General features: G+C 35.1%; 2 protein-coding genes across 7 annotated transcripts in view; one reads left to right on the forward strand and one right to left on the reverse strand.

The window, feature by feature from the left end:
* LOC145965402 (uncharacterized) overlaps positions 1 to 16,918 on the reverse strand; it is a 120,188-nt gene that overhangs the window by 8,282 nt on the left and 94,988 nt on the right. For 4 of the 5 annotated variants that reach the window (XM_083088925.1, XM_083088924.1, XM_083088922.1 and 1 more), the window contains one exon: positions 541 to 850. In XM_083088925.1, the coding sequence (XP_082945051.1) occupies positions 541 to 799 (259 nt within the window). In that variant the 5' untranslated portion in view covers positions 800 to 850. Of the gene's footprint in view, positions 1 to 540; positions 851 to 2,627; positions 2,893 to 16,918 lie in introns of those variants that run through there. The other variant, XM_083088923.1, reaches the window with a different exon arrangement.
* LOC145965400 (adenylate cyclase type 6) overlaps positions 8,431 to 16,918 on the forward strand; it is a 92,323-nt gene continuing 83,835 nt past the window's right edge. For both annotated transcript variants that reach the window (XM_083088912.1, XM_083088913.1), the window contains exon 1: positions 8,431 to 10,333. The gene's annotated coding sequence lies outside the window, so the exon portion shown is untranslated. The remainder of the gene's footprint in view (positions 10,334 to 16,918) is intronic.

The raw sequence follows: 16,918 nt of genomic DNA on the forward strand, positions 1-16,918 counted from the left end.
TCAATCAAGTTTAAATAGCTTTATATATTTCGTTTACCGAATAAATATTTCTATTTTCGTGTTTTAGCCAAATATCAAACATGAAGAGAAAATTGAAAGTCCGAATAAAATAACCGGTTTGAATATATTTTACTTTAGCAGCTGTTATAGATGTGCATCGACTCGCTTCAAAGATCGGCATCTATTATTGGGTAGTAGGGTCGAGTGTTTCGCATAACTCACATACACACATACACAGATGCAGTTGCTTTTTTTCACGCGGAGATAATTTACATAGGTCAGCGCGAGCTGTAATGTTGGAAATGCGAGAGTTATACGATGATATGCGATCACGGCATACGGCAAATATTTTCGCGGATATAAATACACAAATTGTTTGCAGTAACTACGATCCCGAGAGATTAGGTCGCGATGCTCGAGATTTCTAATCCCGGGATTACGGGATCCCCTAATCGATCGGTCAATTCTCATCAATTCAGCATGTGCGGTACCTATTTAGAGCACGTGCACGTGTATGTGTGTGCGTGTTTGTGCGTCTACCTGTGTAAGCGCTGGAGACAACGGCCACACTCTCGAGATAGAGCGGATACGTGATAACGAGGACGGTTACTGATATCGCGACGGACACGAGGGTGGCCAGGAAGCGGAGCTTCTGCCAGTTCTCGCGATCGGTATCGAACAGCTTATCGCCACCGGCCTGATAAGCGACATATGGTGACTCCTCGGTGTCGGTGTATTCCTCGATCTCGACGTCGCTGCCGGTGCAGCGGAGTTCCTCTTGTTCCTCGTCGTCCATCATCGTCGACACGCAGCTCGTTAGGCTCGCCAGCTTGGCGGCTTTCTCGTTATTCTATCAAAACGAGGACGGCTTAGTATTTCGTACGATAATATATTTGTAGCCTAAATTTATCTCGACAGATTACCCAGTTTATTTTATCTCTGTGTAATCTAAATGACATCTTTTTTCAATATAATCGTATCATTTTAGTGTTTTAAATTATGCGAATTTAAAAACGATATCGTATAAGCGCATTTTATTTTTATTATAAATAATGAAATCAATTTCGCAGACTTTACGACTGATATCAAGGTATTTTTAAACAGTGGTCTATTTTGAAATAAACAAATCAAGTGATTTCTTATTATGTTTTCCTGAGTGTAAAACAAATCTAATAATTGCAATAAATTTCTATGAAATGACTCTGATAATAGGAAGTGAAAATTAAACGATCGTATTTAAGTCGAACTGCATTCATAGCATTTGAATAAGGAATTCAACTTTACTAATAGTTTGAGATATATGGCAATTACACAGAAAATGGCCGAATGATGTATGGAACGCGTATATAATGAAAGGATTATTTTCACAATTTTTACGGAAAGTTTAATAGAAAATAAAAACATTAAATCAATTTCTTAAATATATCTAACTTAAAAGATGTGTTTAAAAAAATCAATAATTTATTTCGTTTTAAATCTAACAATTGGTTGCCTGCCTAGTTATTGCTCTAATTATCTTTGATAATAATTGTAATTAGAGTAATAACTAGGCAATCAATTATTAAATTTAAAATAAAGTATCTTTGATAATAATTGTAATTAGAGTAAAACTATTAATTATAACTAATGTTGTATATTAACTTACATTACATTTTAAATATTTTCGCATCTGTTAAAATTAATTTCTAATTACGATTCTGGATTATGGGATTTCGCGAACCTCGCCCTTTTCACGGCTCTTAATAAATGATTAAAAGAAAACAATCTCTTTGTATTTAATATTAAAATGTAAATTAAATCTTTGTATTGTGTGATATAACAAAAAATATATATGAGTAATACATAATAATATAATACTTTTTGCAAAAATATTGTTGCAAAAATAGAGTTTATCAAAAATATTTATTGGATTGATCAATATTTTTTCTAGTAAATAATAAATAATAAATTTTTCTAATAAATAATAAATAAGAAAGTATTCGAAATAATATAATATAAATAAAATGTTAATTGAGTAACAATTTATTTATAATTATTTGTAAATTATATATAATATAAATAAAATGTTAATTGTGTGATAATTAATTTATAATTATTTAATGATTTAATAATGAAATATCATTACTCCAAAATTATTACAAGTTTTCAACAGAGATTTTAATTTAATTAATATTAATATTGCTAAACAAATTATACATATCAACTTAATAATAAACAGTATAAACGTGCAACTGAATTTCTTTTGTTATTCACATCTTTCATTCACTTGATAATACAAAGATATAGCCAAGTTTTCATTGATGATCAAGGAGATTCTCATTCGAAAAAAAATTCTCCCCCTATTTATAGATCACTAAAGAAAGGGAAAATAATGGAAGCAGACAGTGTACACCGTCCCCAGAAAAAGCGCAACATAAACAAAGCAATGCCTGTCATCGGACGAAACGTCAAATCTTTTCTACCAAGATTGCTTATCAGCACGTTAAGCTAATTATCTGTCAATGACAGATACGTCAAACGCTACTATGACATTCGGAGGGAAACAGAAAATTAATCGAACAACACAGCGCGAATTAATCCACGTTATTAAAAAATCGACGCTTATAGAGACAATTTATCAGACTCACCCTCAAGAAGGAACCTAACCTGACACCGCCCACCGTCGGGGAAAAACGTCTGCGTTTCCCCGGCTACTCTGGATCGTCGCGTCCCTTTCGCGAGGTACTCGCGTCGATCGCGTCAATGACAAGGGATGATAAGAACGACGACACGCGGCCCGCGTTAATCGCGAATGATCGCGAATACTGCGTCGCGCGATAAGGCAAGCCAACAGAAACCGCGACTTCATCCCATCGTTAGTGACGAGGAGAACATCCTCTTTGTGTTGCGACCTCTGCCGCCAGTCTGTCGCCAGGACCGTATTCGGCGACGACAAGCAGACCCCTTTGCAAAAGTCATCGATTAACTTTGCTTAACCCTTTATTTACTTGTGCAATTTCACCACAAAGTCAGAAATATATTTCGAAAATTGTACAAAAATATCAAGTTTAATTGAAATATTGCTGATTGATTAAATATCGTGATGCAATAATGATTGATATCAATAAAGAGTTAGATAGCTTTAACATCGATTTAATCACTTTTGCAACATCACGGAATATTAGCTTCGAAATAATTCAGTATATATTTCAATTATATTATTTATAATTTGCTGTTCATTATAATCTGATAAAAAATTCTAGAATTATAATTGTGTTAAATGTTAATTTGAAATATTTAAAATTAAATTTAATCTTGGAAGTTTATAATATTGATAATTAAATTCAAGATACATTTCGCGTTGGTAAATGTAGGAAATAAATATGAATCTAAATAGCAATGGACGTCAAAGCCAGACGTGATATTAATATGTATATACAATATATATAATACGTCGCATTAAATAAATATGTATGCACACATTTGCATGTGGTGTATGTATCGTTCTTTGATCTTATCAAGTCTTTATATGCTCAAGTGATTTTACACTCTGTAGCAAAAAAATATGCAAATAATCGCTTGTTTAGTTACATAAGCAGATAAAGCCCGCCCACGTGCAAGCTCAGCAGCAATGAACATGCTGAACCGTTGTTATAGAATGGGATATTATATACAAAAGGAATAAAGGTTCTTCCTCTAGATCCTATCAAGTATTCCAAGTAAATTACGCACAATCGTTTATTTTGCACAAAATTCGCTTTTCACGGTATTTCACATTAAATGCCTGGATAATTAAGCTCGAAATTAACTTTCCCTCAATGTGACATCCACGTTAAATTATGCTTAATTGCACATTCAAATCTGAAAAATGAAAAATTCATAAAGTCTCTGTAGCCTTATACAAAATTAATTAATAAAAAATTTAAATTTTTTTCTGACAACAGAAGATCGAATAACGAAAGAAATATAACAAAGAATCGGAGGTTGAGACAAAAAGATTCCGAGACGACGGTGTGCCTCTTGCAATATGTACGGTCTTGATTTTGCGCATGGGCATAAGATGTATGCGCGACGCAAGTCACGCTCTGCGCGCTCCAAATTAATTCTGAAAATTCTGAATTATTTGTCGTGGGATATTGAGAGTAACGCGACGTCACGACGAGAGTACGTTACATCATTCCCTTAATCCTATCGTAATGGACATCGCGCAAACTATCATTAATCATCATTACCTGCAAGAGTGAATCCCGAGCATCGCAATAATTGAGCACCGAGATAAATTGAAAAATGAATTCGATATACATATAAAATTATGTAGCTAATCGAAACATCCATATCGAATTTTCGATGTGAACGTTTGTAAAAAAATGAACAAATATCGGTAAAGAAAGAAGGGATATATCTGTGCTTTATTCAAGGGGATAGATATCTGCTTACGAAGGTGAAAATACGTTTTCTAGATCTCGTAACTAACGTAAAAAAAAAAAACATTTTATGCATTTGACAACTCTTGAAAGAAAGCAAAAAAAATGCGAAAAATTGCAAATTTTTAGAAAAGAATTCTTTTCGCAAATTCGTTTACGTATAATTGCAAACCACTAAGATTTACATGGGATTGAAGTGGAGCAAGTGGTAGCCGCGAAAAGTTTAAGTTCGGAAAATTGCGAGAAAGACTGGTTTTTATTCTGCTCGCACACAACAATCGCATTATGCGTTTTTCAATGGCACATTTAAATTCGGATCTTACGAGACTCGAGGCTGGCACGTTGAATAGGGAAGAAATGTAGTATTAAAAAAATAGCGGAAGAGGGAGGGGGGAGGGAAAGGAGGCAAAAAGAGAGGAAATGTGCGAGAGAAAAAAAAAGTCAGTATCCCGAAAGAGTTATTATTTCGAGCGGAGAATTTAATCGCGTGAATTAGGATAATAGCGTCATAAATCTAAGAGGGGACGGTGTAAAATCTGCATATAAATCGTGCATTCTAGTAAAATGCAGTTATAAATATAATGGCAACATCGTGAGATGTGTGTGCATCGATATTAAGTAAATAATGTTGTTATAAATATATGCATTGTGTCAATATATTTAACATCGTTTCGAATCTAATGAGAGAGAAGCTGATGATATATACATGCAGTACAATTATAGCTCGCCGTAGCCTGTTAATTGCTATTGTTTGCGACTAACGGAATTGGTTGATTGAACCGACACTCGGTGGATAATCGAGGTCTGGGCGGCAAGTAAACGGAAACCGATCAATTCATCTCGATATAATACCCATTGTATTTCTATCAAATGACGACGGAAGTTGACGTCTCGCGGAATGGATACCACAAAGATACCGTCGACGTGGCGAATTAAATAGTCTCGTACAAAAGTTTAAAAGAAGAGGTCGGTTACGTTTTAATTAAGACGAAAGCACCTGGTAAATTGGGATATAAAGCTAATCTACAAGGTGTCTCGCTCATTCTTTGTTAAGAGATCCCGGCGATTCCACAATATCGAGACTCTTTCTCTCTCAAGCTTGAGTCTATTGGGAAATGGAAAAAAGGGAAGGATACCTCGCGTGACCTCTCTATAATGACAAGAAGCGAGAAACGGACGATTTTAAACTTTTAAATGAGATGCGACGCGAATTCTTTTGCGCATCTCGGCCATTCCTGACGAACGTATTCATGCTGCATTTATTAGAGCATCTCAGCTTGATTTTAAGTTTCATTAGTGAAGTAAACATATTGTCTCTCTCGAAATCTCGGGACTTTAATCAACTGTTGTATTTTCTGAAATTTTACAATCTCGGAAAATAAATCGCGATTTAAAATTATCATAAATTTATTTAAATTTCAAAGCAAGATTTTCTTAATTGTGTGCCAAGAACTTACTTTTTTATTTGAAAAAAAATTTACGTTAATCATAAAATTTGTCAATAAAGTTAAAATTCTGACAAGTCTGAGGGAACTAATATAATTAAAATTTACTGTTCTCTACCAAAGTTTGACGTTTTTTTTCCGTCACATGTTGCTCACTTTTTAATCACGTATTAAGGTAGAAGTCTCTATTGAAATAGAAAATGTTTAAATCATTCTACGATGTCGACGTAAGAAATTGCTCAATGAAGAATTGTTGCGAAAAATCTTACGTAGATTACTTACGTCAACAACGCACAGGTCACTAGAGGCAGTGATTTCTAAATCCGGAGAGACATATGCGTATACATGTATGAAAGCAAGGGATATAATAAGATACAATAGCTAGATTTTTATATATTACAGTCGATAATTACAGCGTGCTCTGTCTTACTTTTCTTTTTATAAATTCTTTTTATACTTTAGCGTGAATCCGTCTAACTTTGCGCCTTTTACCGAGTCGTTTCTTCGAATCTTGTATCAAATACATGACGCAAAGCGAAAATAAAATTACTTCAGACTTTAGACTCGTTAATATTCGGTACAAGTTACGAGACACGCGATCAAGCGAGATATAAAGAATGATATGCGAGAGTCGACCTTTCGAAAAACTTGGCTCTATCCGACGAGACGGTGGATTTGTACCGAAATCCTGACGCCGTGGGGGATGTCGCCCTGATTTCGTAATGATATCCACACCGCATATCCAATACAGATTTGATCAAGTTCGAGTTTCATCCCGAAGTAGATGCAGTAATCTCTCATCGGCACACAGAACGCATTCCGGTGTAATTTGCCATCATGATGCAACGGCATAATCCACGTACGCGATAGAGCAGCTATTAATTATTTCCATTAATAACCGCAACTCGATGAGGCCATCCGGGCAATCTTCTCTCGCGCAGAAATTCAATTCTATGTATCAATAAGATTGATACCGGGGTAATCCGATTAAATAAGTTTAAAGATTTAATCAAACTGCACAGAACGATTTTAAATAATTTATGGTCGGTCTAAGATTTCTAAATGATTAAGAATTTTCAATGTTAATCTGAAATATCCAAATTCTCTTTCGATTAAAATTTAAAAATGTCAAAATTATTTTCATCGGCGGACGTGTCTCTTCGACGCAAGTGTCAGTCGTGATTGAAAATTGAAAGTCAAGGGATTCGCACGCGATACGTGATTCCGATGAGGAACGATTCGTTCGTTGCGTGCGGCTCTCTGCCTTTCCATTTCCGAGCCGAATGACTGAACACACTGCTGTTACGATTACTAGGTTCCGATCTCACCGCGAATTTTCTAACGGACATTTCCTAACGAGTTTTCAGAGCGCGGTGAAGCTCGCGCGCTAACCCGGCGACTAGTTAACCAAGTTCGGTTTTGCACTCGCATCAATCGTCGCGAGTAGCACATGCATAATGCCGCTTGTTACAGCTTGATATGACAGACCTGACGGCCCTTCTAAATGCAGAAAGCGCGAGTAATACGTAAATTAATATTGTAACATATTATATGACGGGTGAGCGAGCCATGTATAAATTTCAGTTTTGAAATCCAATATTCCGATATGAATGTAAAATTAAATCGATTTATTTATTAATGAAATTAGAAGTATAATTTTTAAATTAATTTTCACATGTAAAAAGAATTTTTTTAAAAAGAGAAGCAAATCAAAGTATTTCTTTTATTATAGTATTTATTATAGTATTTATTATATACATTTATTATAGTATTTATTATAGAGTATTAAGTTAATTTATTAATTTACTCTATTAATGAAATTAAAAATGTATAATTTTTAAATCAATCTTTATAATATACAAAGGATTTTTTAGAATTATAATTTTGTAAGGAAAAGAGAAATAAATCCACGTATCTCTTTGCATATTATATTATCAAGTTTATTAATTTATTAATTTATTTTATTAATGAAATTAAAAGTAATTTTCAAATCAATCTTTATAATATAAGGATATTTTAGAATTATAATTTTGTAAAGGAAAGAGAAATCCAAGTATCTCTTTGCATTATATTATCAAGTTAATTTATTAATTTTTTTACTTATTTATTTATGAAATTAAAGGTATATAATTTTTAAATCAATCTTTATAATATACGAAGGATTTTTTAGAACTATAATTTTGTAAAGAAAAGGGAAGCAAATCCAAGTATCTCTTCGCATATTATATTATCAAGTTAATTTATTAATTTATTTAATTAATGAAATTAAAAGTATATAATTTTTAAATCAATCTCTACAATATATGGATTTTTTAGAGCTACAATTTTTTCTATAAAATTAATAATATTTTTCGATCAAACTGATGGAATCGGAAGCTTATCGATGCTTAGCATCGACAATAAGTGTATCGATCGACTGCTGGGACTGGCTTCTTGGGAGATGATACAGGTGAGAGGGCCGTCCTATGCGCGCCGCGACGCCACGCGACGTCGCATCGTCGACGGGGCAGCCGTGTCACGTGACGACGGAAATCGGCGTGAAACTTGGAGCCGCGCGCGGCCTCCGTCAGTCAACCTCAGTCGGCGCGCGGCATCCGTGTGTGGCGTATCGCGCTTAGTTCCGTGTCGGAAAGTCGATCGGGCCACCGGTCGACGAACCCTTGGCACGAACTATCCCCCTGCGAGATCTCACGTTCTTCGTACGAGGAAACGTTCCCTCGAGCGCACAACGAATAAACGATCGATCGACAGTGCAATTCTCTCCTCTCGACTCCTCAAGTGCATCTAATTGAGTGCATCTCAAGTATTTCCCTCAACGACGCGACGAATAATCGTCTGCCGAACGCGTGGATCTTTGCGATTTTCGCGAGTCCTCCTCAATCGCGCGAGGATTCCATCGAGGAATCGATCGCCAGATTTCTGTCCGAATACTAGGAAGGAACTAGGTCGGAGGCGACTGTCCAAGTGTCCTCGATTAATCAATGTCGGTTTTGACCGGCTGCGAATCGAAGTGAGAGAAAGAAAATAAAAAGACGGTCCAAGTAGAGAAAGACATTTTCGATCAGCCGCAATCCTTCCATCTTACGCTCGTTCACAACGTAATCCTTGCACGTTATACGGCACGCACCTCCGTGACTGCACGCATTAAGGGCATTAAGGGAACGCGTGTTGCGAGCATCGAGAACACTTGACGAGAAGAGGGGAATCGAGCGCAGATAATCGGGATCGATCACACGCACCGATTAAATTCAAAATCGAGCCAAAGGAATGCGCTCGAATCGGAATCAAATGGCCGATATCGAATCGCACAAAATTTAAATCGCATGATATAATTCTGAGAAAAATACAATGGGAATAAAGACGGAATAAAAAGATAATAGAGGAGACAAATTGAATAAAACGCGGAATCTCGGCAAGAATAAGAACCAAGAGTTTCTTCCACGAGTTGATGCAAATTGAATTAAATACGCGCTGCAGTTTTAAGATACGACTGCGATATCAAATATAGCGATACTAAATTTCGATCTACACCTACGCAAACGAGACTCGAGTGGAGCAATATTAATAAAAAAATGAAACGATCTCGAGCAAATTAAAAACAAGAATTAAAATGTTGAAGTATGAATTAGATGATTTCGTGAAAAAGAAAAGGAGGTAAAGGTGAAAGTTTTAACGAGATAACATCATTTTCGCGCAAATTCGCAAACGTTAAATCGTACTCCCACGCACGCAATATCACCGCAAGAAATTCTCGTCGGAGATATCTTTTCCGCGTTTGAGGAACTTGTAATAACAATTCTCGCGGGATAAGAGAGCGCAAGAAACTCGAGAAGAACATCCCTCTCCTTTCCGGTTACACACATCCCTTGCGGGGCTCGCGGGATAATAGAAAGTAATAAGAGTAAGAATAATAAACGCGGAGAGAATAAAAACGCTTAATCCCAACGGGACCGCCAGGAAGGGAACCACATGCTGGGAGGAGAAATAATTCCCTTTCCGATATCGTATTAATGCCCGAATCTGCTGACAGCGCGATGAAACGGAGAGACGGCTTCGTCGGAGCGCTATCTCGATAATTTCGATCCATTTGCGATCTCTTTCCCCTTCGTTTCCGATTGCGGGATGATCGAGTTCGCGCGTCCAAGTCGCGACATAGCTCTGCGATAATTTGACTGGCATTCGACAAACTTAAATGCCACTCCGAGATCTCTGTCCACTTCGAGACACTTGTCGCGACACTCAAACGCAGTAATCGAAAGATAAGGACAGCGTTTACAGCATCGTTTCAACGTTCGAGAGAGCCCAATGCATCAATGCTAGCCGTTACTATGCTTGAAAAGGATCGACGCGTTTCGTGAATGCCCGAATCATCTCGCGAAAACGTGATATGTTGCTGAGGAAACTCTAAAGGAAGAAGGCAAGAGAGGGAAAAGAGGGAAGCCCGTAACGAGATGGAAGACGCGTCAAGATGTTGCGAGACGCGAAGTGAGTATACATTTTCGCTTATCATATTGCAATTACTAAATATAGTGCGAAATATTGCGAAATATTACGAGAACACTATATTATTATATATTAAGCTTGCAGTACATTATATTAATCTTCTTCGCGGATTTTTTATCATTTATTGTATATTATTATTTGTTATTATTATTATATTATATATTATATATTATTATATTATTATATAATATATTATGTATCATTATAGCACGAAATATTGGAAAATATTTACGAAAAAATTTTCTCAGATAATAAACTTGTACTTTTTATGTTAGAATTTTACTATTACTTTTAAATTTCAATATTTTTTACATCCTAATTTTTTTCAATATGGTATTATTTATTGATCGATTTCAGTTTATTTCACGAGAATTTTATTAATCTTTATCGCGGTTATTACTTATTATTATTATATTATTTATTATATTATATTTTATTATTTAAATTTTATTATTTTTATTAGTATTTTTATTATTTTATTATTTTAATTATTACATTATTTTATTATTCATATATTATTATACAGTGTGGAGCCGCGAGTTCTCGACCGCGGAATGAGCCGCATCAGTCGACGATGCAATAAAAGAGGCAAATTAAGACTTCATTCTCGCTGCGATAAAAGTGCCGGCCGTAGTCGGACAATTTGTAAGGGAACATCGCGCCTTAACGACGAATTAATTAATTATCAAAGCCGCCGTCGCCGTCGCGACATTGTTAAATCGAGGCTGGCTAGCTCCGACGGCCGGTTGGCGGCCAACCTCGTTAACGGCGTGACATACTAATTGAGCTCGTGAATAATAATTATGATTGGTAGCGCGGAGACGTGTCAGCTCGCATCATGGAGCCGCACTGTATGTTAATCCGAGCTGCGTCGTGTTGTTATCCCCGACGCGCGCAAAACGTCGGGGCGCCTTATCGTCCCGTCTAATCCGCCAGACTGCGAAATCTCCACGGAATAAATTATCGTATATTATGCCCGTCGCTGTCGCACGCTTTACGTTCGCGCATTACATTCGATTACTAATTGATGGCCCGATGACGCGATGGCACGGTTTATTTAGGCGCGTGATACGATGTTGTTTCATAATTAATCCTTTCGGCCGTTGATATCTAATTTCGCATTCGTAATGTGTAATGTATGTAATTCGGTATTGTTCTCCCTCGAAATGTAACTAAAATTAATCTATAATTCTTCACGCAAAAAAATGAATTATTTATTTTTAATATTCCCGTCATGGTTTTATTTGATGGATTTATTTCATAAAATAATGTTGCAGCTGTGCAAGTTCGTGTAAAAATTTAAATAAGGATCGCAGATTTTATGAAACTTGATGCGTTCAATGACACCTGATTTCCTGGATTATTTACAGACACGTAGATTAGTGAAGAATCTAGATCCTTTTGTTAAAAAATCACGCGGTTCCGAAATGATGGGCGTGCGAGGAGCAAACGAAAGGAAGAAATATCGCGAGCAATGTAAGTGGTAGTTATAACCACTTCTGTTCGTTCGGCGAAAAGCAAATTATGGTCACGAGGGCATTCCATTACATGCGTAATTACAAACTTGGACGAGGAAGCGCGGTCGCTTGCAAGAGCTACGGGACGCTTCAAACGTGAAGGCACGTGTACGTGCATTCTAATTAACTCTTAATTAAGTAATGCGACTAACAAGCGAGTGGAAACACGAAACATTTCGCATCATGTAACTTCCGAAATTCCGATCTTAATAACACGTGCAAGAAATTTATTCTTTCGTCTCGTCAACGGTAACGTCCGCGGTTCTCTTTCAGTCTCCCAAATAATTTCCGACAAAGGAGTATCCCGAAGATATTCCCTCGATGCAAAATAGTCGCATCCCTCTCGAGAAATCCCTCGTATAAAAATTCGTCCGATTTAATAACATGAATCTGAAAAACAGAGTGAAATTAGATCGCAAAAATCGACTATGTTATACGATCGCGTGCGTATCGGGAGATTAGGAACTTGCCGCGTTATTTAACATCTCGGCTCGAGAGAGTTCGTGTAACTTGCAATTTAGCGGGATACCGCATTACGCGGTTACCAGCGAGGGAAATGCCTTAAATCGGCTCTCGGATATCGCGAGATAAAATTCGCCGCGCTGAGGGTTAACCGCCCTGCCTCAACTCGTACTCGGAACTCGCATTTATCATAATCGTGACGCCTTTATCTGCGAGTCTAGGATAAGTGGAATGGACCTGACGTGTCCGGACGGATACGCCCTGCGAGCACGAATGCTTCCCGTGTTTCGATTAAGGATTAACATCGTCTAACAGGAGCGATTGTTGATCCTCGACATCGCCGTTATCCACGATTACACTTTACGATAATGCATCTCGCCGCGCGTCTGACACGCGCGCGACATTACCACTGTTCGCAAATTATTATTCCTTGTATAATCGCGATATACGTTTTGACCATTTCTCAATAATACATTCAAATATTTTAAAATCCTCGAAAAGAGAGAGCAAGCTATTGCATATTTTATCATCAGTGATATTTGAACAAGCTGTTTAAATTTTTTATCAATTTTATCGGTGCCTCTTTTTAATAGAATTTGGAACGAAAAGCTTTTTGAAATAGCAGTGGAATAAATATCAAGGAATGTCATTCGATAAAAATATGCATATTAAAAATGCACGATTTACGAGATATCTTATTATCAAAATGTGTTTCCTTAAAAGCACATAAATTATTATATCTGGAAGATGTACCCAATTATGTTCATAATCAGAAATAATCCGGAGATGTCATTTTTTAGACCGTTAAGCTTTTTCAATTTCATTCTGAAGATTAATGTTTAAGTGATAGATACCATTATACAGCTCGGAATGATTTGACTTCGACAGTTCGCAAATGAGTTCTGTCCACTGCAACTCACACAGCTTTCTCGTATCGCATAACAAAATTCCACGGTATTCCTGCCAGCGGTTGCGCACCAAGATAATTTAATAATAATAATTTGAATACGTACACGCGCGATATATATATATATATATATATATTTATTTATTTAATCGAATTTCAATAAAATATACATGACATTTCTTTAAATCCCGAAAAACAGCAAATCGATCTTTTTGAGCAGCATTTATTTGATTTTTATTCGTTGGAAATTCGCGTAAATCTGCAAATTATTTCTAAAAATGACATGTTTTCTATTCGCATAAAATTTGATTTTATTTATTTGCATCGATGCATGAGCACGTATCGTTGAAACGTTTTTCTACAGGCGAGGGGGAGAGATTTAAATGCATAAGTTGCTTTGTAAAAACCATTTGCGTCGGGAATATTTTTCCTGAAATGCGCTAAGTAAAACGACGAATTTCCATTAGCATTTATATATAACACAAATCGCGCGATATTATATTATATCATCATTTCGATGTGTAATGCAAGTAAAGAAAATGATTTGCATAGTGCAGAGAATTCGCGAAACTCGATTATATATTTACATCGACCCATTCGAATTTGGTTGATTAAAAATCAAGGACTTTAACTTGTTACGTGCGTGCAATTCGTTGCAACGTTCGATATGAGAGAATTAAATAAAAAGCAGATATGAAACGTGACGCGAATAGTTTCTTCGTGACAGCGGTGCAATTAATTAATGAAAGTGTCTTTATTATAGTCGATTAAAACTTTCAATTTCCTTATGATCCGTTAAGAGATCAATTCTTCTCGCTTCAATGAAATTATCTTGTTTTTAAACTTCATGATTATCTATATAAACTCTAGTTTGTTCTTTAATTTCTTAATGTCATCTATTTCTGCAGGTTTCTTTTTCAAGAAATAAAATACCGATCAATAAGTGTCAATCGAGTTACTTTATCGGTAAAATTAATATGTATTTATATATTTATAATAATCTAATATATTAATATATTTATATTTCTGGAGCTCATTTAATAAAATATATAACATAATATATATTATAAATATATAAAATATATATAAAATATATTTAAATAATATATGAAAAAATAATACATATCGCTCAAATCATTAAAATAAAATCATTAAAATAAATTTTCTAACACCTATATTTTACGTATTATATTGTACGTATATATAATGCAGTCTTTAGTAATTATTAATTTGTTCTATTTCACAAGTCCTATTTTCGACGCATGAGTTAATTTCCAAATTTGTGCCTCGGAAGCCTAATGTGTAAGTGTGTGTGTTTTCGATTAAATTTCACTTAAGGCTTCGCTTATTGTTGGCGAGGGAGAGGCAATTATACGAGGGAGAAAGAGAGGGAAGTTTGCGCGCGGTTTAAATGAACAATCCAAACTTTCGCCATAGTCGATAACACACTTACGAGTGAACGACCCTTGATCGAGAAGACCAAGTGTCCGAGGTTATAAATAAATCGCGTGTGTGTTGTATATCTAGCTTAGATCGATCTTCATATTAAGCGACTTGAATGCCTGCTTCCTATCGTTGACAAATTCTTCGAGATTTCTACGCAGATGGAATATTGCCAGATTTCAAGTCCCTTGCCTTTTCCCCTCTTCGTGACCGAGATACGCGAGTTATCATTGTCTATCTATACTCCGATCATTATTTATAACATATGTGCGTACAATTGGGAGTTCGGAGAAATCGATCACTATCGCTGGCAATCAAAATCTCATAGGAATTGACTATCGGTGCGAATTGAATGGCAAATCAGCAAGATATTTTTGTTCAATGAATCACATGAATCTCTCGAATTTCCACCGCTCGATCTATACAAAACTCTTCTGGATTTCAATTTCTCTTCAATTTCTCTAAGATATTTGTCGCGTATTCTTTGTTCGAGGAGAGATGCATTGATATTTTTAGTGTAAGAACAGAAAAAAATAAAACATTGATTTCTATCGAATTAATATTTTTCATGCCAGATATTATTTTTATAAATTTAACTTTTTGTTATTCATTTAAACATCTATATTATTGAATATTTATTTTTAAAAAATTGAAAATTGCGAAGAGAAAAGATAGAATTAGAGAAGCTTTTCAGGATGAAAGATCTTATGCATTGCAAAATCGAAATTCTTGTTAATTATTATTTTTAAGCGTTTTAAATATATTTTATTATAAATTAGTATTTTTGTTTGGAGTTTACATTTAGTATCATTCTAAAATACATTATAAGGTTACAATACTTTACTTTATTATTTAATTTGTTTCATAATATCAGTTTGCATTATTACTGATTTCACTATTACTAAAGTTTCTGCTATAATATTTGGTTTTAGCTAAATTATGTCTTGATATATCTAGCGAGATATTTGCGAAATTTCCAATATAGATATATAACAATTATGAGAAATATTATTTTTCTCCCATCGAGAAATAAAATAAGAAAGAAAGTTAAATATTAAAATACTACTTGCAAAATATTCAGTCATATAAAAATTATTCAAAATTTAAATAACTAAGATTTGAACCAACTTCTGCTTTCTGAGCTTATAAATTATGTATAAATTTGAATAATTTATTCATAATTCTCACACAGCTTTATGTACAACACAACTGGATTAAAAACTATGACATATTTTTATTTTATTTTATAATTATATGTTTAATATCACGCCTTTTTTAGATTCAACAAATGTGTCAACAAATTTAAATTTCCTCATTTCTTCCATATTTCCGCACTTCTCGATTTTAATTGATGTTTTTATAACCAAGTGTTACGATTAGGCTAATGCACGAAGATGATCGATCGACTCTTCGACAGATGCTTCAAGTCGAACGGGCTTGGCCGGAAGTTCGAGAGGGAGACCGCTTCCGCCATCATCAGTAGCGCGTGAGACAAACGATTTAAAAATCGGCGATTCAGGGTTAATCGGATTCCTGCTCGCCAAGTCGGAAAATCGCGTTACAGTTAGCCGAGTTTGACAGACGTATGTTAGTAGTTTCTCTATTGCTTCCGGGTTTAAAACCGACGTACACGAAAACAATGTAAAGACGTGAGGGTCGATGCGATCTTAAGTCGTAAATAGCCGCCAAGGATGACGTTAAAAATCGATACCGAGGTAAAAAGCCAACCTGAGGCACCAGGACTCGTTTGATCCTGCTTCGTTGGCTTTTAATCCATTTTAAATAAATATTCAGCAACAGGTTTTTGAAAAAGAATCAGTGAAAATGAAATCTGGCATTAAAAATAATTTTTCGTTAAAAACTGACATTCTATTTCTTTCTTGTTAGCATTAAAGACCAACTTGCAATTTAGATAGAAAAATTCAATTACATTTACGATTCAATTTATAATTAAAAAAACAGCAAATTATACAATTTAAAATTAAATTTTTCTTCACTGATTATAGCAAAAATGATGTATAAAATTGTCTCAAAAAAAAAAAAAAAAAAAAAAAACGGGTCTTGCTTGATCTCGCAATGCTTGATTCTCGCTAAAAATATGAATTTTAGAAGAGTGCAGAAGAGCATTGTACTTACTTAGTATTCGCGACCCGAAGATATCCAAGGATATCTTGTTTTTTTTTAACATTGTCGGACTCGCAAAATGCCTTTGTCGCACACGAGATCGCGAGTTTAAAA

The sequence above is a fragment of the Camponotus vicinus genome, unplaced genomic scaffold, assembly GCF_025532165.1.
Source record: "Camponotus vicinus isolate PSW18456_S1 unplaced genomic scaffold, iyCamVici1.0 SCAF_14, whole genome shotgun sequence".
NCBI lineage: Eukaryota > Metazoa > Arthropoda > Insecta > Hymenoptera > Formicidae > Camponotus > Camponotus vicinus.